Here is a 25502-nt window from a genome sequence, read left to right as displayed (position 1 = left end):
ATTCTTTCCTCCAGCCTCTTGTCCCTTTACTACATCCTACTATGAACTCTTTGATGCTTTATAAAAAAAAAAAATCATATAATTCCTCTACTTAAAAGTCATCAATGTCTCTCCTTTGTGGGATCAAACAGAAACTTCTTACCTTGAGCAAGTAATTACTGCTACCAGTTAGCCCCAACCTAATCCAGGTGGGTGGGTCCCTCTGTGCTTTGATAGCAATTACTCAAATCTGCTCCTTTTTTCATGCACAGCTTCTTCTCCTCAACCTGCATGATAGCTCCTCATCTGTATGTAGCTCATCAAATTTCGCTGCCTGGTATTATCATCCAACCTTCAGGACAACATATCACGCTCTTCCAATTAGGCCCTAGATTCTTGAAGCAGGGAATTTATTTGTCTCTCATTTGTCCCTCCTGCCATATCTAACCCATTGCTACAGACATGGTAGGCACTAAATTAAAGTTGTTGAATAAATAATAATTTTTTGAGCTCCGAAATGCTATTCTGATCCTAACTTATATAGATTTTAAAAATTGAATGTAACATTTACTATGTATCAGATACTGTATAAATATTAACTTGTTTAATCTGCATAAAAACCCTACAGGTAGAGAAGTTTACCCATTTTACAGATGAAGACACTGAGACACAGGAAGGTTAAGTTACCTGCCCAAGGCTCTGGAAGTCCCCAGTCCATGTCTAAAGCACTAGGCCACTCTGTGTCTCTCTTACACACACAACACCCCTCCCCCCAACTCCCTTTCAACACACCAGACTCTTACATTATTCTTGGTTACTTGGGCACAAGTGAGTTATACGCTAGAAAACAAAGTAAGGAAAACATGTTGCTCTCAAGTAAGAATCAATTTTACAATCTCCAATAAAATGAGTTATCTTATTATTTATCTGTCGGCACTAAGTCTTTGCCTTCTAATGATATTTTCAAACTGGATTTAGGGCTCCCGAATAGTACTAGGCCCTCAGCTCAGGAAACAGAAATTCTCTGAGGCCCCACAGCACAGGTGCAGCCTGAGACAGCGGAAATTTCCCGACCCCTGTCAGAAGCACAGTTGAATTTTTTTCTCAAGGCGTTAGGCTTCAGGTCGTAAAGGAACATTCACGATCTGGTCCCTAATCAGTGTTGTCCTACAGAGATGGCCGGCAGCACAGAGGTGTAATCATATGAACAGGCATTTAACAGCCAGTCTCCAGCCAGGGTCAGGGGGGAGGGGTCAATCCATATATGTCCTCCCAGTGAAGATAATGGAAATAGTTAAATTCTGACCATGCCAAAACTCCTGCCACAACTGCTTCTCATTTGTAACATAAAACAAAGAGTAACACACTCAAAATTTGATATAACAATATTGTAGATATTAAAGTTGTCAGACTTTTAGAACTGGGCCAGAAGAGACTTTGGAAACCCCTCAGACTCTCACATGAATGAGGACTTGATGTGCATGGAAGTCAAACCTCAGACAGAACCAGGGCCAAGGGCCTTTATAGCACAACTTGGCACCCGGAGAGCTAGAAGAAAACCCTGGGCAATTATCTCTTTGTAAAGTTACAGGCACCTATGCAAATAAACCACCCTTGATTTTGGCTATTTTTGAACTTCAGATTCTGGTGAACTGGTGTTTTTATGTCGGCTGCGTTTGAAATGCTAATCCATAAGCTCAGAGTAACATAAACACCTTGAAATCTTTCTTAAGAGTTCATCATGACAGTGGTACACCAATGCAGAAGGAAATTTAGAGAGCTGGAAGATTTCTTCTAAAGGAAAATGTGTGTGCTTTTCACTGGGACTTTTTCAAATGCTGAAAGAGACGGAAAAGGTGATTGCATGATGGAAACGTGCAGCAAGTTCTTCACCTGAAGGAGCTTAGGGGGCACTCTTTGGAAAATGAAAGTGACTTCCTTTGCTGCTCCCGTCACAGAGCCAAGAAAAAGGCCAAGCGTGCCCTTCCCATTCCCCCTCCCCCTCCCCGCCCCCCACCGGGGCTGAGCATGTAAGTAAGCAAGGTAAAACCTGTTATACAATCTTTGTTCTGACTCAATGTCAGCTCCTAATACTCCCCTTCACAATGTCTCCGTGTGCTCTTGGGGACACTCCCGATAGTATCTCACCATACTCTCTGCGGGCAGATCTCTCCTAACGTCACTTATAAAACTCAAATGGATTCATTAGTGGTTCAAGCAATTGAAATAGGTAAGTGAGCTCTTGACTTTTGTGTTAACAAAGAAACAGGTGGCAAATGGGCTTGAGGTTGAGTCCGGCCACAAGAGAGGACGGTTCCTCTGCCCAGTCTGTCCCAGTGGTGACACTCACTTGACTATGTAAAAATGGTGGTGACTTTTTAGGGCCTGATTTCTGCTCTGAACAGGAAGCTTTGTGACAGGCCATGCCTGTCCTGATGTCCTCTGTCCCCCTTTCCAGGGGCTAGCACAGTGCCTGGGACATGGTAGGCAGTAAGTGTTCACTGAACGAATGCAAGTTGGCCATGGCCTAAACTCTAAGAGGACCACTATGCAGAATCAGTAATGTGTTTGATCATTAAAAGGCTTAAGAATGCTCTGAATCAGGGCACCTGGGTGGCTCAGTCGTTAAGCGTCTGTCTGCCTTCGGCTCACGAGCCCCGCATTGGGCTCCCTGCTCAGCAGGAGGCCTGCTTCTCCCTCTCCCACTCTCCCTGCTTGTGTTCCCTCTCTCGCGGTCTCTTTCTGTCAAATAAATAAAATAAAATAAAATAAAAAGAATGCTCTGAATCTGCAAAGTAGTATTTAAATTTAGCCATATTAAGTAGCTAAACATTTTAAGTAGAAGTGGAAGGACCAAACACTTAATTGAGCAATAACCCTGAACCAGACATCGTGTTAGGCACTAGGATAAATGGAATTTTGTTTAAACCATACAAGAATCTTACCAAAGAGTATTACCTCCATTTACAGATGAGGAAACAGACTCAGAGAGCTGGGGTAACCTACCTCAGCCGCCATTCTCTCATCAAAACCCCTTGATCTCTAAATCCCCCAAAAGGCAACGGACTCCACTAACATGACATTAAATGACTAATCTTTGACATACAAGTGCTGAATCACTTTTGTAAAGTTCAGCACTTATTTTTCAGGAATTCCCTTATCCAAAACTAGTCCAAAATCCAATGGCAATTAGCTTCCCTGATAACCTTACCTAACACAAGAACAACTTAATTACCATCTCCGCTAATGACTCATGATATGGCATGAGCGATGTAGTCTATCCACTAGACAGAAGTTGTGTGGCTTTACGGTATATAGTTTTCATTTCCACAAGTTACATTTTGATGGTATCTGTTACTCTCTGGAAGAAAGCCAGTATTTCTGAATAAAATGTATCAGTCCTAACAATGTGGACATGATTATTCCAGAAAGCCGACTGAGAACTGAACAAGATCTCACAGTAATGAGTAGGACTGGGAAACAAGAATTTTCTTCAGCACAGTGGGAAGAAATCCTTTTATTAAGGTTATGAGAATCGGAGACATGAACATCCCTTTATAAGCTCAAAATAAATGACTTAGGATGGGTCACCATTTCAAAGAGGCTTCTAGATATTGAACGAAATCCAAATCATTTTGCTGTAAACATTTGGGTTTGCAACATAATTCCATACTAAAACTTATTAATCAATGTTAGGTCACAAGATACCCAAAAACTGACCAAAGCACTTCTATGTTCACCTGCTGATGAGAAGTTAAAATTGTCTTTTAGAGTCCTATGAAAATTGTTTTCTCCTTTCTGGTTCTACTTTTTGTTAAGTAAAATCTGTGTGGAAGACTCTTGATATTATCATCATCATCATCATTGGTTATTATTAATGTTAATTAATGGTTATACCTCTTTATCTTTTAGCCTAAGGGCATGCTTTTTCTGATTTACTTACTATATGTAGCATCCCTTGATTAGCCTTGTCCTAATCTGTAATGTCATGTATCATGTGCTCTCTAGCGAATTAATAAATATTTATACTCATTTAATAAATCTTTACTTAGTATCTACTATATACCAGGCACTGTTCTATGCTCGCGGGGCATCCTAGTGAACAAAAAAAGACTGAAATCTTATCTTTGCAATAGTTTATCTTTTCTAGTGGACTGTCCACTTTAGACTTCTCACCAGAATTCCAGACCTATGTATTCAGTTTCTTATTGGTCATATGCACTTGGAAACCCAAGCTGGACCTAGGCACTTGGATACTATGAGGCACACTGAGATTATCACATTTCAACTTACTCCTGTGGAACCCCAGTGATTTAGGTTGAGCCACCACCTTCCCCTCGCCTTCAGTAGATCCTCTACCTATATCTTTTCACATCCACCATTTCCTCTCAATCCCCAGTGGCATTTCATATCAGCTGTCATCATGGTTACTGGGAGATGAACTCATTCTACCTGTTCTTTTTCTTGCTCCTGGATGGTTCCATTGTATCCATTTCTTTCTCTGCAATGGAACATGCTTTCTAAAATACACATCTCACCATATCTCTTTTTGGTTTAAGATCTCTGAAGGGCTTCCTTTTGCCTTCAGGATAAAGTAAAGACTCCCAAGCAAGAGGCCCTTGTGATCTGGCTCCTGGTGGCTGCTTTACCTCCCGTTCCCCTGCTTAGCCCCACTCTTTCTCTGGATAGACCCAACGGCTCTCTCCACCTGCTCCATCCTCATTTCCCTGACTTACTCAAGCATCTGGCATGACCTCCCTTCCCAGGCCGTCGGCTCCATGGCAGGCTCTGCCACTGCACTGAGCCATCACCTCTCCTTTGTTGGAGTTCTCTGTCTCCTGGATTTCACCAAAGCTTCCTGAAGGAAACTCAACCTTGAACCCTAGGCAGCCCAGCGATTGGAGCGCAGTAAGCACTCAGCCAGTGTTGGTTTGATGAACAAACCTTTCACCAATGGGAAATAATTTATTGGCCTGCATTTTTAAGGCATTTTACATTGTACCTCAACTACTGCAGCTGAGAGACTAAGAATTCTAATTCCTTAAGATATCAGAGACATCCTTTCCTCCTTCCAAAGATGTCTTTTGGTTTTGGGTTTTTTCCCTACCTTTTCTCCAACACTTGACTTACATAATAATTGATCTTAGTCAAGTTTTGCCTGATTCTTCAGTAGATGAAGCACAGCTAAAGGTAAAAATCATAGCCATTGGCCCCAGAAAAATTTGTAGCTGGGTCCTGGTTCCAGCACTTATTTGCCGAGCACCTTGGATAAGTACTTCTCTGAGCCTCAGTTGCCATAAAATGGGTATAATTAAATAACATGCAGAGCTGCTGGCACAGATCATAAATTTGGTTTCCCTTCTTATTGGCTATGCACAATTTTCCCTTTAAGATACACACTTTGTCTGGAATATATTCCCCTCCATTTCTTCTGCCGAAATCCTTTTCAAGGTCCAACTCTCCTCATAATCTTCTCTGTGCTACTGTCCCCAGTCCCTTTAGCCACAAAGACCTGTCCTGTCATCTGAGCTCCAGTGGTTCCATGTCTTATTCATTCTGCCCAACAAATCTATGCTGAGTACCTACTGTGTGCTGGGTGTGAATTTAGGTGCTGGGAATACAGCAGTGATCAAACCAGGTGTGTAAGTGCTGAAGTCATAGTGGAGAGGAATTAACACATCAGTAAGTATAAAAACAATACTAGGGTCAGATTAATATGGGTGCTCGAAAGGGTGACAGGAGAGAAGTAACTGGAATGGGGGTGTCCGGGAAGGTGCCGGCATGGAAAGAGTTAGGAACAGCAACTGCAAAGAGCAGGCACCTCCATGCCAAGACTCTGGCCAGGGAAGACATGCAAATTTCCCAGAAAAGGGCCAACATAGTTGAACTGTAGTTGGCTAAGGAACATGGAATGAGGCGAGACTGGTGAAGTGGGCTGGGCCCCGGTGGTCTGAGGGGCCACGGGAAAGAGTTTGGATCTTATTCAAAGCACCACTAAAAGGTTTCAGGCAGGGGCATAACAGTGTCATTTGAGATTTCTCCAGATGCTGTGTGTTGGTATGTCTACTTTACCTCTCACCAGAGGTATTTGTGCTATAGTTTCCAGTGACAGTAGCTGTCTTTTCTGTCAAATTGTGGTTCTGTGAGGCCAGTGACCAAGTTTTATTCTTGTTTTGATTGGTGCCTTGTGCGCAGTGCTCCCTGGCAAATTCTTGCCAAATTAAATTGAAATATCCTGCAGCCTCTGTCTTTCTGGCCTGCAATTGTAATAATTGTAATTGCAATACTTTGAATCACTGTAGGAAGCTTGCAGTTGCCAACCAGCTCTGAACGAGTATATTTTTCCTATTTGAATTCCTCTCAGGCCTTCCTGCAACTGTAGGGCAGTCAGCTGACTTCCTGTCTCCCGGCCAGGTCCACTCCCTGCCCTGGACTGAATGTGTATAGTTCCCCCCGCCCCCGCACCGCCCCCCCCCCCCCCCCCCCCCCGGTCTGTGGAGCACGAGGCCTGCTGCTGGGGGTGCTGGGTGTAGCCGGCCTGGCCTGCTCTCAAAGGAAGCACGGCTTCTAGCTTTGGACACAGCACGGCATCAGATAATAACAGAGCATTCAGTGGCCATTTGCATGTGCCGGGCACATTACAGACACAGCGTACCTTTCCACTGGCTGTGCAACTTTGGGCGAGTCATCAGTGTCCCCTAAGCCTGCTTCCTCATGGGCAGAATGGCGACAGTCCTAGCAGGGTGCCTCCAGGGTTGTCCCAGGGCCGTAAAAGGGATCACATGTGTCAGACACTTAGCACAGCACCTGGCACAGAGTCAGCACTCATCAAATGTCAGTTACATTAGCAGTAGTGCTGTTAGTGCACATGAGTTTATTTCGTCCTCATAGCAACTCTGCAAGGGACGTCTTCTATCCAGGGCCAACATTTAGCTGGTACACAGAGATATGGCTGTGCTGGTTGCTAAGACCATGGCTATATTTCTTAGTTGCCAAATTAGCCACTGTCCCAGCCCTCCAAAGACCCCCTCTCCCCCTAGGACCCTGCAGCCTTCTCTGCCCAGGTGTTTTCCCTGGGACCCTGCAATCCTTGCCTCCCCCCCGCCCCCAATCCAGCAACCACAGGGGCAGGGACAGGGCCCGGGACAGCAGGAGGCCTCCTGGATCCAGCCACACTCAGCCAGTTCTATTCTGATTGCTGACTGGCTGGTTGTCCTTGCTTCACTGATGGGTAAGGCTAAGTGAAGAGGGGAAAGTCACCCATCGTGTAAATGGAAATCCCAAGAAGTCAAACCTCAGAATCTATTACCTAGGCTTACTCCTTTACACTGAGCTTCTCCTCAGCACTGATTAGAAACACTAACAAAAGCCAGTTTTTGGCTTTTTGAACTTGGAGAACTATCCCCTGGCCGCCAGCAGATTCAGTGTTGAAGAGTTCAGGAAGTAGTCAATGAGACCTGCCTGCTCTCGACTCTATTCCCCATCACATTCCCCTCCACGAAGCTCATTTAAACACGATTTGGCCCCAGTCCTTTACCCTCACTTCCAGCACTGAGGACAGAGTCTTTGAGATGCAGACTCTGTGTACAGCCACCCTGGGAAGTACTTACCATTTTTATCTCTATTTTTACAAACTAAAAAGAAGATGAGAACAAGGTTAAATGCGGTAACTCATAGATATTATATATGAATATGAAATAAGAAATTAGAATAATGTAGAGGATAGACCCCACAATGACAATGAAATCCAGAGTTGAGAAGTGAAAAGGATCCCTCTTAAATTGCAGACACCTGTCTGGACTTAAAATATGGAAAGCAAAGGTGGTGTCTCCTTCAATGTATATGTTTACTTCTTAATTGTGCATGCTGAGCTGCAAAGACCCCCTTGGTTTGTCTCGAAATGTAAACATTTTTAACAGTGTCTTATGAAGTTCTAAAGTCTTAGGTTTTAAAGATTGAGCAGTTACATAATTGGCTTACTTAGATCCAATTACATAATTAGTATAAATTAGAAACAATAGAATCAGAACATATAATTTCATAGTTATGACACATAACAATAATGCAGAAATTAAGTCGGCAAGTGGTGCTAACGGAGGAGGGGTGCATACAAATCCTGGAAGACTCGATGTCTTTTGTGAACCCAAACATCTCCCTCTCCAACAGTTACTCCTCAAAACCTGGGTTAACTATAAACAAGACTGATTTTGAGTTCCAGACACGGAAAACATCTGGAAAATTGTTAGCTCTTTTCCTCTCTTCTGGAGCTAGAGTAATGGGTGACTAGATTTCTATCTCATTGAAAGGGGGGACTGGGTTTGAGAAACACGGCAAGAGGGGATTAAATTGCCTTGGCTCTCAAATCAGCCACACGATTTCTAATACTGCATTCATTATACTTGGTTCAGGTGGCTAACGCTTCCTGCTGCATCTTTATCTTCCAATTTTAAAAGAGGGGAAAAGATGACATTTGACTAATGAGAAATTCATGTTCTGAACTCCTGCAGCTATTTTGGTATATCTTTCTGTAAGTTATGTCCAACTACCAGAGGGCTAAGAAAAAAACCCTTCATTTGTTAATTTACTCATTATTTTATTATTCATTCAATAAATGTGTTGCGCTTCCTGGGGGAAAGAGACTATTTCTTACTTATCCTTCTGTATCAAACCCATAAAGAGCTGCTAGGAGACAGGGAGCACTCACTGTTTATCAAATTGCTTTTAAGGCATATTACAGATATTACCTGCCCTGCTATTACAAAGAACAAAGGGCTTCGATGTTCCTGGTTGTGGCCTTCAAGAAACTCACAACTCTTTTTTCTGTGTCAAGACAATTATTATGTTAACCAAAGCCCGAGTTAAATTGTCCTAGCAGACATGGCCATAATAGTGGGACACTAGACAGGAGTCAAGTAAATAGAAGAGCTTAAAAGTACCCTGTACTAAAAATGATCAAATGACCCCCAAAAAACTATGGTGCTGGGGGGTGGCCAGCCAGGGTCTCGGTGGCAGCCCAGGATCGCGGAGCCCACGGGGAAGGTGGCAGGTCTCTGAACGGGCACAATAGCTCTCTTACAGGCACCTCTGGTTTTGATCCTGCCGTTTTCCAAATTAAGTCATAAATATCCCCAAAGGCCCCAACCCTATCTCAGCAAACGAACACTGAAAATCTGAAAATGTCCTCGAAATGTTAGAGAAACATCTAAAAGCCTTGGGCATTTTTTCTAATGATCTCAATTTTGTTTGTTCCTTCTCAGTCATCATCCTTTGGGTAATGGGAGAAGCAAAAGGGCTTAGTGATGCTCAAAGGCCATTACTAGTATAGGCTGGAGGATTTATCCTTTTATACCCTTTCCTCCAGTTTATTGGATTCTCTTTCATGATTTTCACTTTCCAAAGCATGGGCCTTCCTTTTTCCTTCTCATTTTCTGTTCCCAATAAATACAAGCTCAAAATATCAATTCCCTTATCAAAAATGAGGGTTTGCTTGCCAGGGGAAAATATATTCCCCAAATACCTTGATCAACTCACATCTTCCCTAACAATATCCCAGAAGAAGCTCTGTGGTCATTCAGATACTCAGACAGTGGCTGATAATCAAACAGCTTAGTTTGGCGTCTGAAGGCAAGGGAAGGAAGATTTCAATTTCTCTTCATATTTCAGAGTCTTGATCCTATTACTGGATGGATGTAGAGGCACAAGTATATTTCCTTAGATTCTAACCTCTAGAAATCAACTTATTTACAATGTATGATTTAATGCATATTGATATAAATACTCCTTATTGACCTAGTAATAAAGTTGAAGCATTGGAAGTGAAAAAAAATATACGAAGGAAAGAAACATCCCCCAAACTTGTTATATTCTCATTTTCCTCATGTCACCATAAGGAAGGAGGCACTTCCTAAGGGTCTCAAAGTACAAATCAGATATACTTAAACAGTGTAGTAGAAGCTCTACTGATAAACAAGCGCTTAAATCAACCTGGTAAGTGAACTATTTTTAAGGAGCAAAAATAAAAGTGGTAGGAAAATGTCTGTAAGGTTTCCTTCCAAACTGTTGTGAGTAGTTGCCTCTGGGTTGGAGACAGGAAATATAGAGTCTTTGAATTGAGTTGTAGACTTGCTTCAACTTGCTGTGTGCTCTAAAATCTCAATCTTTCTCTCTCTCCTTCTCTCTGAGGATCAGGATTACAAAGCCATAATCTCCACAGAGCTTGGAGTAACAGATTTTCTAACTTGGGTTCATTAGCTACAGATTTTTTGAAATGTTCCAAAAAGGCTATTCCAGTAAGTGAGCACTCTTCTGTGTAAATGACTTTTTGTTTCCATCAGTCCTGAGCTTAATGATTTCCCTCTTCCTTCTCCTGGTCATTCAGAAGTTCAGAAACAGTGCTTGTTGTCTTGGCCATGCCCTGCTTGGATGAGAATGAGATAGTTCATACCGGAATAAGCTGGTGGGTGCTCCTCCCTCCCGTCACGGTTCTGGAGAGAGCTGACGGAACAGGATGGGCAGAAACATGGATAAGTTCAGGGATCCTTAAAAATTCAAGTACAAGGGCTTGGCAAAATGCTGGTTTTCATGTTAAGGTGAAAGACGGGTCTTATGGTAAAGGCCACCTGGTGACTTCCTCATTACAAAACCCAAAGGCTCTGTTTGGCCAGTCTCTTCTTCATGGTCTCTCTGCAGCAATTACTGCTGTTGAAATTCTTGGCATTGTGAGGCTCATCTCTTGGCTTTTGACACACTCCACAACCTAGTTCTCTTTCTGCCCCTCTTACTGTCTTCCTCTCTACTTAGTTTACTTGTCTTTGTTCTTTTTCCTGAATGGGGGATCCCCCAGGTTCTGTCTTGGGCTTTCTCTTCCTTTCTCTCTTTACACATTCTCCCTTCTCCCATCTCTCCATAATATGATGGCTTCAACTGTCACTTCATGTGGACAGTCACACTAAAAACTGTCAGCTACCGAGTACCTTCACTGCTAGCCACGTTTAACGTATTATCTCACTGATCTCACACCAATTTCTTCCTTTTGGATGAGGAGGCAGAGGCCCTGATAGGTTCAAAGATTTGCCCAAGATATCCTAGACCACACAGCAAGTAAGTGACAGAGCTAAGGTCTGAGGCCAGATCTTTCTGGCTCGAAGGTTCATGCTGTTGTCACTACCCTGTCCCTCCTAATTTGTGACTCAGCTTCTAGTCTCATTTTGAAATCAACAAGTGTTCTTCTATGAGCAGCCTCTCCTCTTGCAGAAATCCTTCTGCAACCGATACACCACCTTTCTCCCAATGACCAGGCTCACAACGTCAGGTGTCTTGGGCTCATCTTGTAGTCTACCGCCTCTCCTGACCCTCCCTACCCCAAATCTCAACTGCCAAATACCACCGCTGATTTCATCTTTCCCCTCTCCCAACCAGCCTACGCACCATGGCCTGACTACTGTCCTAGGCCACATCATTCCCGTAGTGAAATCCTTCAGTGGCTCCCCATTCCTGATGAAATGCTATCCTAAACCAACACTTACCACCCAAAAGTCCAATCTACTTTCTCTATCCTATCTCTCAGAGTTCCTTTACAAGTGGACTATATGCCAGTGAAACTGGGCCAATGTCCCCCCGAATGTCTGAGTGTTCCATCTCTATGCTTTTGTTCAGGTTTCTCCCTCTTACATGAACTCACTCTAAATCCAACAGACACCCCCAATCTACACAAATCCCACCCTGTATGATATACTGCCCCCCCACCACACACAATTCCCTTCCACCACCTCTCTGTTGGATGTCACTCTACATGTTTAAGCCTTCACAGATTTTCATTTGTTCCACTCTTGGGGAACTTAGCCTATTTTACTTTTGGCTTGTTATTCTCCTCTCCCTTTTATTAAGCTCTAAATTCCTTGGCAGAGAAGGAATGTGTCAGACTCGTCAGTGTATTCCCCAAAATCTTTTAGTCCAAGGGACGCAATAGATGCCCAGTAAATATGTATTCATTATATGGACTCAAACTTTGATAAAATATAGCAATGTGAAGTTGCATTTTAAACATAATGCTCTACATGTTTCTTCCCCAGCAAGCAGATAAAAATATTTCACATAGATGGTCCCCAAACATCTTGAGATCAAGAATGTATAAATAACAACTATGAGTGCCTATATGCAAACCGATTACCTTTTTTCCTAATGTAGAAGGGAGAGAGGGCAGAAGAGGAAACATGGAGAAAAAAGAAACAATATTAGGTTCTGCCCACTGTCACATAGGAATGACAACTTCATAGTAAGATGCAAACCTCTAATCACATAGAACAACTTATAGTAGGATGCAAGTCAAAAAAAAAAAAACATGAAAAATGCTCAGGAATAAAAATTCAGTTTACATGTAGCTCTCCTGTGACATATAAATATTGTCAGGTAAGATAAATTACTGCAATGTTAACTTGTACTTATTAATGTTACCCGCCAAACATATTCTTTGGTTGTTCCATCTACTGTAGTTTATGTCTTCCCACGTGCATGACCAGCTTCCAGAAGGAGGGACATACAGCCACTGTCACCTGCCTCTCCTGAAGCTTCAGCATTGGTGCTTCCTAAATGTTACCCTTGGGACCAGGCAGCAAGGAGGATCATGACTCTTCTAAAGCCTCACTCTCAAATAAGAAGATTTTTGAGAAAAAAAAATCCAACATACAGCTATGTTTATTATAAGAATACAAGAATTTATATCGGATGCGGTAATACTCACTAAATGTGTATCATGGTACACTAACGCTGTAACTTTGGCTTCTCTTTAAGCCACTTAGTTTTAATCTTCTGTAAAACAGAAGAAAGTCCAAGTCATGGACAACCACAGCCTTTGCTCCTGATCTTAATGAGGAGTTAGTTATAAGCAAGTAGGTATGGCAGAATCAGTGCCAATCATTACCAACACCCCAAACTATACATAGCTTGGAAACCAGTGTTCTCTCATTGAGATCAAACATTATACTCTTCCCAAACATGGTTCAATTTCTTAAACCCCTGATTTCTGAAATCCAAGGAATTTCTTAAAGTATGACTCTTCTGTTCATATTTGCCAATGGGAAAGTTCCAGATATGGGGAACTGAGACATCAGCAATGACACGAGGTCAGAAGATGACAGACGTGGCTGAGATGGTGCTATTCACTGCACAGAGAATTCTTCAGTAAATATCATCTGTGCACTTGAGACTTAGATTTGGTTTCTATAACCAAGAAGTCCAATGATTTAGCCAGTATGAGGATTCTTCATTGATTGACAGTCCTATTTAGAAGTTAACACAATGATTGGGAGAAGGGTAGGGTAGAGAAAGGGAAAGCATACAATTGAAACCTCGTCAAAGGTTCAAATGCTCTCATCACTCACCACGATCATTTGAGCCACATAACTTTCAGGTCCAGTGTATTCAGTTGGGTCTTTAACCTTCACCAGGACTAGGAAGTACAAATAATGCCACATATTGTGTTCTGACTTGATGTGCTCCTCAAATGAAACCGTTTTATTATCAAACTTGTCCCTCTCAAGTCCTGCAAAACACAGAAAACACAATGTATGTAATTTGTCATTTAATCAGCACTTACTTCTTAGCATAAAAACAAAACATCACAATTACATGAATAAAGGCTTTCTGTGAGTGTGCCAATTTAGAATGTTATGATTAAAAACAGTACAGTACACAAGACCTCCAGAAAAAAGGCCATAGCTTGCAGACTTCTTCCAAACTAACATTCTCCCCCCTCCATCCTCTACCCAATGGATCCTTGAAGATGCGTGGTCCTGTTATAGTTGTAAATTTGCAGATAATTTTAAATATAGCCATGTCAAAACTGTCCAATTAAACTGGACCACAAATCTAAGAAAAAGTAAAAATGATTGTGCAATAAAAGGCACGCTTGTTAATCAGGACAAAAAAATAAAAGTTATTTTTCCAGGAACTTGGGTAAAAAGAGGAGAGGCAGCTGAGAGAGTCATCTTGAAAACCATCTGTAATCAGCACAGGGCAAGCCAGCGTCCACAGTGATCTTTGCTCCGAGTGCAGTAAGGGCTGCAGCCCTTTAGACTACTGTGCCTGGCATTTTAAGGAGGAGAGGGTCTTTTCAATATCCAGGGCAGATTTTCAGCTGCTGGAAGGACACTGAGGAGAGGTTCTGCATAGTAAGATTCTTTTCTCTCAAGGGTTGAAGGGTGGATGAAAGAAAATGAATGGAGATGAAGAAAAACATTTATAGAAAAATGAATTCAATTGCCAAGTAAAATGGGATGTTGGGATTCAGTCTGGTTTTGCAGTTCAGATACTGGAGAAGAAACTAGGAAATTGAATTCCAATCCTGGCTATTCTTTTCTAAGCATATTTTAAAAAAGCCATTCAGGCATGAAGAAGACTCTTTAAGTAATAAGATATGAAGTACAATAAGGAAAAAGAAAAAAATCTGTCCCTAGTGGAAGAGTGACCTTTTAAATTACATTATTGGATATTTTAATGGAAAATACCATAAAATTATCTGGCTGATGGTGATGCCTCATCTTATTTGACCCATCATCAGCTCGGCATGGCCCAAATAAAATCCATACTCTTCCCCAAAACTGCTCCACCCACAGTCCTCCTCTTCATTCCATGGCAACTCTAGTCTTCCAGTTGTTCAAGCCAAAAACCGAGGAATCATCCTCGAATCCTTTCTCTCACCCATATCCAATTCATGTTGAAATTCTCTTGGCTCTACCTTCAACATATACGTGGAATCTGGTCCCTTCTCATGGCCTCCACAGCCGCCACGCTTATCTGAGCCTTCATCATCTCTCACCTGGACTACTGCAATTGCGTCTCAGGCTCCCCTGTTTCCACTTTAACTCTCTGTGGCCTATACTCAACACAGCAGCCACTGAGATACTTCAAAACCCAAAGTAGGATGGTGTCTCTCCTCTGTTCCAAACCCTGTGGTGGTTCTCCACCAACTCAGCATAAAGATCAAAGGCCTTCCAATGGCTTATGAGTAGGGTTGCCAGATAAAATATAGGATGCTCAGGTGAGGCCAAGTTAAGTTGAAGTTCAGATAAATAATGACCAGTTGTTGAGTATAAGTAGGTCCTATGTGGTATCTATTTGCTAAAGTGCAAGTGATTTGGCCCTATAGCCTCGCTGACCTTGTCTCCTACTCTCCCCCTTGCGAACTCTCATCCAGCCATACTGGCCTCCTTGTTGCTCGCATGCAGACTCCTGCTTCAGGGCCTTTGGACTGGTTGCTTCTTCTGTCCACAGCGCTCTTCTCTCTGGTGTCTCTCTAACTTGCTCACCTTCAAGCTTTTGCTCAAATCTCACCTTCTCCATGTGGCTTAACTTGATCACCCTATTTAGTCCTACAACCTGCCCCTTCCCTTTTGCCAACAGCCTCAATCACTCTTTCTCTTTTATCCTTTTTCCTAGAGTGCTTATCACCTCCTAACAGAATGAACATAGCCTCAACAAAGGTGTTAAATTAAACTGGACCACAAGTCTAAGATAAAGAGGTAAAAATGGTTGTGTGAGCAAAAGCCTGCCTGCTAATCAGTACAGAAGAAAGGAATGCCATTTTATCTAGGAACTTAGATAAGAACTTACTATGTTTATTATTTACTGTGTGTCCAGGAGCAGATGCATTTGTCTCTTTTCTTCACCAACGGTCCTAGAGCTAACATGGGTGTCCGGTTTATAGTCAGCCCTGAATATGGTATTTATGGAATGAATTAAAAATAGTTCACTAATAAAATGTTATTCCACATGGGTGACTATAATCAAAAACAGATTAATCACAAATCTTGGTGATGATGTGGATGGACTGGAGCCCTCATACTCTGCTGGTAGGAATGTGACAGAGTACAGCTACTTTAGAAAACAGTTTGGCAGCTCCTCAAAAGGTTAAACATAGAGTGACCATATGACCCAGCAAGTCTACTTGTAGGTACCTAACCCAAAGAACAGAAAACACATGTTCACACAAAAGCTAGGGCATGAATGTGCACAATAGCATTATTCCTAAGAGCCAAAAAGTAGAAACAATCCGAACGTTCATCAATGAATGAAAAGATAAACAAAATATATCATATCATACAATGGAATTTTCAGCCATACAAAGGATGAAGCACTGATGTGTGCTACACCATAAATCTTGATAACATCATACTAAGTAGAAGAAGTAGGTCCCAGAAGGCCACATATTATTATACGGTCCCATTTATGTAAAATGTCCAGGGGAGGCAAATCTGTAGAGACAGAAAGTAGATCAACAGTTGCCTAGGGCTGAGGAGGAGGAAAGGTTGGGGGTGGAGGGTTGGTGGGTGATGGCTAACAGGTATGAGGTTTCTTTTGGGGGCAATGAAAATGTTCTAAAATTGATTGTGATGATGGACGCACAACTCTGAATATATACTAAGAACCACTGAATTGCAGACTTTAAATGGGTGAGTTGTAGGGTATATAAATTATATCTCAATAGAACTACTTAAAAAGAGAGAGAGAGAGAATGTTAAAGTAGATTTTCCCAGAATTCAGTTCAAACAATTACCTTTCTGTTGCAAGGTACATAGGGCTATAAAAATAACGTGTCTACTATCAATTAATCCGTAATATGGTAGAGAAAACAGGTAGCTTGCACTATATCCTGAAGTGATATAAACTGCCAGGGAAGCACAGAGGAGGACAAAATGAATTGTGACAAGGTACACTTTAAAAGGTTTAAAAGAGGTGTAAAGATTTAAGTGTCTAGCCTTGAAACAGGATTATGGCAAGTGGAAAAGAGATAAATGGTAATAAAAGCTAGCTAATTTTTATTGAGCACCTATTTGTGCTGACAACAACATAAAGATGTTTAAATATGCTCTTATAATTACAATAATCCAATCTGACCTTTCAGCATGTGAGGAAAGAGATCCAGAGGAATTCAATAAATTGCTCAAGTTAACACCTCTTGTTAGTGGAGAAGTCGGTCGGTACATAAACAGAAAAATTTCTAGCTCAAAAGCCATGTTCTTTGGCCTTCTGGGCAAAGGAAGTGGCAAGGCAAAGCTACAGATGGAAGTAGACCACCTGTTTGGGGGAGCATCAATTCCTCCGAAGGGAACATTTGGAAATGAAGATGTAATGGTACATTTGGCAGAAACCATGAAGAGTTTTATTTTTTTTTAAACTGTGAAGAGCTTTAAATGAAAAGCTATGGAAACTGCACTTTATCCAGAAGGCCTTTGCGTGGAGACTAGCCTGTTTAGAGTTGTGCTTCAGGTAACTTCCTGTGGTGGGATTTAGAGGAAGACTGGGAATAGAGGCTATGAGTGGGGAGACTGGGGGACTAGGGCGGTGGAGGATGTAAAGGCAGGGAACTGGTTGTCTTTCATCTCCATTGGTTCTTGCTCTCTAAGCTTTGTCAGCCATTCCCCTGGTTTCAGCCATGATTGTGCTGGTGATGTGGCCCCAGCGCTGACCTTTCTTCTCAACTTCAGTTTCTATTTCCAGCTGTCTTTTGGGTAAATCCCCTTGGGTTGCTTACGGGCATGTCAAATGCAGCTCATCAAAAATTTGTTTCTTTAGCTCTTCTTTACCTCTGTTAATGAAGTCCTTGTCAACCAGGGAACTTGAAGTCATCCTTGGACTCATACTCTGACAATCTACTCTGTGCACATTTCTTAGAGCGACTCTGACTTTCTCACCATTCTCCAAACAAACCGAGTCCTTGGAAAATTCTATGCCTCCACCTCCTCTCTTTCCTGCCTTATAGGTATTCCTTCTTCAAGACCTAGCTCAACTACCACTGACTTGCACAGACACAAACAGTTAGTGGAGCCTCCCTGTGCCCATAACACTTTGCTATGAAAATTTATCTATTTCTATCTTAGCCTCTACCACTTTATTGTCTGGTTTATTTTTATTTATTTTTATTTATTTATTTTAGCAGCACCTGGCATCGTATCTGGAAAACAGTAGGCATTCAAACTAACATTGACAGAATAATTGGGGAAAAAAAAAAAAAAGAAGAAAAGGGAGAGAATAAAGAGAAGTTTTTGGATGAAAATTTAAGAGGGCTTGATGTCCAATTAGAGGGACAGATTCAGGAGGAATCAAGAATGACCCTACAATTCCTGACCTGAATGACTGAATTTATGGTAATATCAGTACAGCAAGGAAAAACAAAAGAAGGAAGAGACTTTGGAGGGAAGATACATTTGACTGGGGATGTGCTGAATTTGTGATGCCTATAGAACAACCAGTGTTGGGCTGTTAGGTCCAAAGCTAGAAATTTTAAACAGAGACGTCAAGGTGTAAATATACTAATTCAAAGGTAAGTGACATAAAATAAACAATGAAAGCCAGGGTATTGGAGGAGATGACCAAGGCAGAAAGAAAAGAAGGATAAGAGGAACTCTGTGCGCTCAACACAGAAGTTTCAGAAAAAATAAGACGGTACCTACGTTGTGTTTCCCACACAGTATGACTAGGGTGAGGACCCTCACTCACCCATCACCATACCTCTTCTCGGCTGTATTTTTCTGCATAGCCCTTAGCATCATACATTCTATGTGTGCTGGAAAATGAGCTCCATGATAGCAGTAAATTTTGTCTATTTTTGTTCACTGCAGTACCCTGGTATATAGTAGATACTCAGTGAGTAACTGTTGAACAAATAAAGTATAAACGACCTTGAGGCGCAAGTACAGATAAAGAACTAATATACGAAGAGAAGAACATGCCCCTCTCTGACAGTATAGCCTTTATCTCCTATTAAATCACCTAGAAAGATCTTTCATTCTAGGCACCTGACTACCATCAATCCTTTCTCCATTTTGGTATTTTGTCACACTGGTCTGTCAACATCTCCTTCTGGCTGGATTTTCAGCCTCTGGTAACTCAAAATTAATAATTAATATGGATACCAGTGCCAATTTGTTCCTATGCTTACTGCTTCAGCTCTGTCATCTGCTAATCATCACCCTATCACGACCGCCTTCTGGATCATTAGCAATTGTTTTCTGAGTCATAATTCTCAAACATCTGGTCATTGCCTTCAAGGCAAGGAACATCCCATCTGCTCTCATTGCCTGTCACAGAATCTACCTCCCCCTCTGTTGTTACTATGGGTGTCAATTGGTACATGTGCTACTGGAGCCAATTCTCTCCTACTGTGGAGATTCTTTCCTCTGTTGTTTGATATGATATCCCTCTTTGGATCACAACTTAACACCCAACTCTTACAAGAACCGTTTATCAATTGATCACAACTATTTTATAGCCTCCTAGTACAACCCCCAAATATCCCAACTGTCTAAATCATTCTTGTAATTAAGTTCTTTCAACGTATATGGGATGTATTAGATCTTATATGTGGTAAACAATTCCAGGAACGCACGCATATCTAGATATACATTATGATAATGCTTCTCACATATTTCTGCTAAAGGTCCTTTAAGGGCAGAGAGTAGAGAAACTTTATGCTGCTGAGGTTACGGGGTTAGCAGCTATAAGCGCCTGGGATTACTTTTCAATTTTTAAAAAAATTCTTGTTTTATTTTAAATGTTCACATTAAATTTGTTTTACTTTAAAAATTTATTTTACTTTATAGCATACTATTTGTTCTAATGTAAAAAATACTATTAAAATTTACTCTTAGGTTAAATTACCTAAATGGTCTCTCAAAGTTTTGAATGAAAATGAAGCTTCTGTAAAATAGACCATGTTGATCTAATATCTCCTCCTATGCCTCCTGATTTATCACCCTATATCTCTGTGGTAATGTGTATGCTACCGAAACAATACCCTGAATGTGACAAAATTTAAAATAACTTGGAATGGGTACACCCAGGCTTTTTGTCTGCCGTATATATCCATCTAGTACTTACCCAATTTATCTTCCTTTTGTAGGTTATAAGCCACATAAACAGAGAGATAATATTAATTTAGGCTGATTTATTGAATAGTCATTCATTAAGCAAATATTTATGATTGGTCCTCAATACATACTAAGGAATCATAAAATAAATAAGTATCTTAAAGAAGGGAAATTAATGTGCATTGAGGGCTTACTCAGCTAAGCATTGAGCTAGGAATTTTGATACACATGATCTCAATTATACTCATTAAAACCACAAAAGATGACATTATATTCCCCATTTTCCAGATGAGGGAACAATAGTTCAAGGTGAAAAGGAAACTTGGCTAAGATCACATATCCAGGATATGAAACCAGTGTGTTGACTTAACCATAAAGTCCATGCCCTTTCTACTATGTGACAGTGTATAGCATCTGACAGAGATAAGACAACAAAAAATAAGTATGGTACCATACTGCTAAGTGTGATGTGAGCCATCTAGAAGCAGAAATGTTCGCTGCTGGTTAGTGAAATCTGATAAAGCTTCATGGAATAATGGCATTAGAGCTGGCCTTAGAGAGAGGGTTGGAGTTGAACAGCTTAGGTGTTTGGGCATTCCAAATGGAAACACCATAACTGAGAACATGTGGAGAGTCTCTAAGTTGAAGATGAGCAATGTAGTTGGGCTGGAAGTTGATCTATAAACAGGGGAACATTGGGTGAAAAGGTGGGCAAAAAAGGGAGCTTGGTTATGGAGCACCTTACGTGCCAGGAAATTTGGAATTTTAGAGTTACAGACTGTGCAATGCTATTGATAGACTTTTGAGTAAGGAAATGATGAATTCAAACTGGTAAAATTAGTCTGGCAGCACTGAGCAGAACATTTTGGGGTGTGAGCCAAGGCGAGCCTGAAAAACCAAGGTGTGGCTTGCGGGATGTGTGGAGGGAAGTGAGTGAGATTGGGAACAGAGATTCATTAGCACATGGTAACTAGTGCACCTGGAATAGGAAAAAGGAGATGCTAAGAATGATGGAGAAGCTCCCAGCCTAGAAAACTGAAGGCCCAGTGGGATATCATCAATGGCAATATAGAGATCAGGATAAACTGCTAGGTCAGAAGAAGAAGATGGAAAGGCAAGAGGCACTGGTTTTCAGACATGGTAGATTTGGCTGCCAAAAGTCATGCCTGTGTAGGTGTCAGTCAACAACTGAAATAAAGGACAAAACCTGGAAAGAGGTTGGAGCTGTGGTTGCACATTTGGCAATAATAAAATCCGAACCGTTTATCTAGTGGTTGGGAGAAGGCTTGTGATAGAATGAGAGAATGAGCAATCCAAGGCAGAAGAAAAGGTCAGCAGGAACCTAATGGGGAGAGCTGAGAAAAACATTCAGTCTGGTGATGAGGGTTATTGTGATGTTTTAAGGAATTTATAAGTTATAGGTTTTTTTTTTAAGTAACTGTGAAAGCCAAAGAGAATTCTGACAGCAAAGGGAAAGTGTAGAGGAGCAGGAATGGTACTTAAGTGATGGGCTTGCTTTGCTGTTCATCTTTCTTGTTAGAATATGGGAGGAAGGATCATGGCCTCAAATGAGGCTCACATCTAACTGATACTTTCTTCCAAAGAACCCTTTCTTCCAAGGTTGCACGCTGACATAATAGTTATTATGATTGTGAAAGGAAGGACTTAGAGGAAGCACTGTAAAAGCAAGACCATGAGACATACACAAAGGTTTTCAAGGGCAGCATGTCTTTTCCTCCACAGAACTCATTCTTCCATACAATGCCTCTCTTCCCCAAATCCCTGAATTATTGTACGATATCTTCCTTGGCTCCAACCCAATCTTGTTTCCCTCCATCTAGTCTAGATATATAAAGAAAGACTTCTTCTTTCTGCCTCATTTCCTTCTGGTAAATCTCCCCCAGCATTGTGTAACTTATCCTCATGGAAAGTACTCCATCTTTATTCCGAATCACCTGAATGAGAAATACAAAGGCTCTATTTGGCATAATATGTTACTGGTCTTCTCTGCTTTGAAATAGTTGATAATCAATCACTTTCTTTCCAAGGCTGTGTCCTCCCCTCATATCCATATGACACACATTCTTGGTTCTCCTCACACCATTCTGACTGGAAAGATCTACGTGTGTGCACGCGCATTTGAACCTGTTTCTCTCAACTCTTCAGTGCTGATATTTCCCGCTTTAAACCCCATTTTCTTCTCTTCCCCCTCTGAAGTCTTCCCCATGCTCTGGCTTTGGCTACCACACACAGACGGAGGATTCCCCAATAACTGTCTCTAGTGCAGACTCATTCTCTGAGGCTCAGACCCATGCTGACCTCTGTGCTGGGTGTGGCCCACTGGGGTGTTGAGTACACACTGCAATTTCAGTATTTCCAAAGCCAAACTCAGTATATTCCTCTCCAAATCTTTTCTTTTTTTCTTCTCAAACTCAACAGTTGGTACTACCACCCACCCACACACCCAACTATCTTTCATATTCATTCCTAACCACTGAGATTTTAAAAGTCTGTCTCTAAGTATTCCATGACCCTGTCCTCTACCCTTAATACTGCACCCTAACTTTCCTGCATCAAAGTTGTTACCTTTCACTTGGACTATGTCCCCTGAAAAACAACCTTCTGTAGTTGCCCCATTGCTCTAAAACAAAAATTAGACCCTGTACTCTTCTACTTAAATTCTTTAATGGTTCAGCATCCTCTGTAAGTCTACAGGACAAAGTCCAAGTCTTTTAACATAAAAGGCCATGTTCTGGTGAACCTCTTCTTGGGGCATAGACTGCACTGAAATTCATGCTCCAGCAACACTGAGCTCCTTATAGTAACTGAAGACTCCCATTGTGCTGTTCTTCCCTTCATGCCTGTTCTTATGCTGGTCACTCTGCTTCTACCCACTTAATTTTTTTAAAGATTTTATTTATTTATGCGAGAGAGAGAAAGCACGAGTAGGGGGAAGGGTGGAGGGGAGAAGCAGACTCCCCACTGACCTGAAGTGGGGCTTGATCCCAGGACCCCGGGATCATGACCTGAGTCGAAGGCAGATGCTTAACCTACTGAGCCACCCAGCGGCCCTGCTTCTACTCACTTTAATATGACTAGCTACCTTCTATCTTTTACCATCAGTTCAGTGACCATCTCTTCTAAAAGCCTTTCCTGACTCTTTCTTGTTTGCCTCCACCATAACCTGAAGGGGTATAACAGCCTGTGAACTTCTCTATCATGTCTCTTAACACACTAGATAGCAATGATGCTTATTGTGTTTGTATTCCACACTAGATTGTGAACACCCTGAAGAAGGGCATGTCCAACTTGTGTTTGTTTCCTTGGAATACAGTTCATTGTTACAGGTTAGTACTTGGTACACCTCTGAGTGTTGAGGGAATGCTGGAAAGGTTTGGGAGACCCATTGAGGAGAATGAGACAATTGACAAAAGGTGAATCAAGGAGGGAATGGGATTTATTGAGGGCCCAATTTGAGTTATATAGAATAATGTTGTAGTGAAGCCCTTATGCTTGTTATGTGACTTTAACCAAAAGATTCTTCAGCTCAACATGGTGAAATAGATGGTGAGGATAACCTGGACTTAGTGAATATTCAAAGAGAGGGAAGAACTCTAGGATGCTAGGTCAGCTACAGAGACTACCAATGGGCTGAAGTATATTGAGAAGAGGGTAGAGCAAAAGGGAATGATGAGGGCAAGGAGAGAGTTGGGTCAGACTGAGAGCTAACAAGGGGCAAAGGGGAAGAGAGTGTGGTGTGTGTGTGTGTGTGTGTGTGTGTGTGTGTGTGTGTGTGTGTGTGTCAGAGAGAGAAAGAGAGAGAGAGAGAGATGAAAAACAGAGAAGTACAGTTAGTGAATAGAAGTTCAAGCTGCTAGAAAAACCATCTGTGGATTCATAATCCAACAAAATAAAATAAAAATCATTCTGTCATCTAATCAATAGGTTATTGTGATTAAAAATCTGTTTGCCAGTTGGTGTAACCTTTTGAAATTTTGCAACACATTCTACAGTCAGAGAGTCATACAAATTGCAGAAATAATGACAAGATAGCTTTCGGATATAATTCTTCTATCTATTACTGGAAGCAGAGAACCCTAGTCTAATGCTCGGTTACATAATTTTTGTCTAGCTTTCATTTTGAAATTATTTTTCCCAAAGCATGACAAATAAAAATCACTCTAGCCCCTCCTTCTTCCTGGATAGTCTCTTCACCTATTATTTATGTATCCTGCGAACACTTACCACAGATGAAGCAAGTTGTCTTTAGAATTTCTTCTTTTTTCTGTTTTTCACTTCTGAGATCAGCAAAAGTATCAATGATAACACCAAAAATCAAGTTAAGGACAATAATGATGACAATGAAATAAAAAAGAAGGTCATACACCACTCGGGCAGCAAACAAGGGTTCCTGAAATAAAAATTAAAAAAAAAAAGTATATGTATACATATTTTCAAGGTACGTTGATTTGACATACAGTCTAGCATAGAGAATATATTTAATAAAGGTTTGCTGAATGAATATAAACAGTGCTCCAAGTTGGAAAAAATAAGACCCACTTTCTGTCTTCCATTTTCTTTTCTTTAAGTGTTGTGAGATAAACTTCACGCCTATTCCCAGAGCCACTTCCATTCTCCAGGACTTATACCCTCCCATCAATGGGGGACGTACCTTTTATTAAAAACCACTGTACTATATCATTCTGCTAAATGCATTTTGGCACATTGGGATCCCATCCCAGAAGCTGCACAAAAGGGAGACAAGTAGCAATTCCCAAGGTCAGCGATTAGCGAGCTGAGAAGGACCTAATGCTTCGTCAATTTCTAGAGTAGATTTTATTCTTGGCCTTATAGGGTCAAGTACAGACAGCTCCAGCTTACTTCTACCTGATGGGCAGTATTAAAACACACATTAGAGATGCTGCAATCCAGCCATTTCACAGATGAGGAACCATTAGACGAACTGACAATATGCCATAGCTGGCTTGTTGCAGAACTCAGATTTCTCAAGTCTTCAGCCAGGCACTCGAGCTTTTGCAGCTAATGAGAAATTTTTTAGCCTTGCCATTTTAATATATGAAATCATTTTAGAATTTGTTCAAATTTTATATTCATCATGGATAAATAATGGCCGCTATTACTATTCAGAGGCAAAGAGTAAATCTTAATGCCTTAGAAGCCTGATAGACAAGAGGCAGCCTAGTTCCGTTATTTATGCAACCATTAACTCCTCTACCAAGTTTGTAGTCATGATCTCATGGCTGTAATACAATACACAGTTCAAACTTGGAAACTTTTCATAACCCTACTAACAGACATAGATTTTTTTTAGGACATTAGCTATTTCTGTGTAGTTCTAATATACAATTAATTGGTTTTAATGGCCACCATTATACATACGTTTAAGGCAAATGACACAACATAGCATCTTGAAAACAAAAATTGTGTTGTAGATGTTGTTAAGAAAAATTTAAAAAATGCTTATGTTCTTCTTAAAAAAATATTTTTTTCTACAGCTTACATCTTTTGATGGCCTTCTGAGAACGTCTCCCACACCGCCGCCATTCCGGAGGCCCTGGTTCAGGACTGTGACGATGCACATAAGGAGAGTATCACATGTCCTTTCAATTCCATCCTCATACTCTTCATCAGCTATAA

General features: G+C 41.2%; 2 protein-coding genes across 4 annotated transcripts in view; one reads left to right on the top strand and one right to left on the bottom strand.

Moving 5' to 3' along the window:
- Positions 1-25478, top strand: part of SSPN (sarcospan) — a 250908-nt gene extending 225430 nt beyond the window's left edge. Inside the window, exons 6-7 of the transcript XR_003519865.1 lie at positions 23121-23191; positions 25361-25478. The gene's annotated coding sequence lies outside the window, so the exon portion shown is untranslated. The remainder of the gene's footprint in view (positions 1-23120; positions 23192-25360) is intronic.
- The window catches only part of ITPR2 (inositol 1,4,5-trisphosphate receptor type 2), a 499981-nt gene that overhangs the window by 36325 nt on the left and 438154 nt on the right, over positions 1-25502 (bottom strand). For 2 of the 3 annotated variants that reach the window (XM_027593395.2, XM_027593396.2), the window contains 3 exons: positions 25366-25496; positions 24090-24255; positions 13359-13519 (listed from right to left, as the gene is read on the bottom strand). In XM_027593395.2, coding sequence (XP_027449196.2) covers positions 13359-13519; positions 24090-24255; positions 25366-25496 — 458 coding nt within the window. Of the gene's footprint in view, positions 1-13358; positions 13520-24089; positions 24256-25365; positions 25497-25502 lie in introns of those variants that run through there. The other variant, XR_003519864.2, reaches the window with a different exon arrangement.

The sequence above is a fragment of the Zalophus californianus genome, chromosome 9, assembly GCF_009762305.2.
Source record: "Zalophus californianus isolate mZalCal1 chromosome 9, mZalCal1.pri.v2, whole genome shotgun sequence".
NCBI lineage: Eukaryota > Metazoa > Chordata > Mammalia > Carnivora > Otariidae > Zalophus > Zalophus californianus.
Note: the sequence above shows the minus strand (reverse complement) of the source record. Positions and strands in the feature narration are given on the sequence as shown.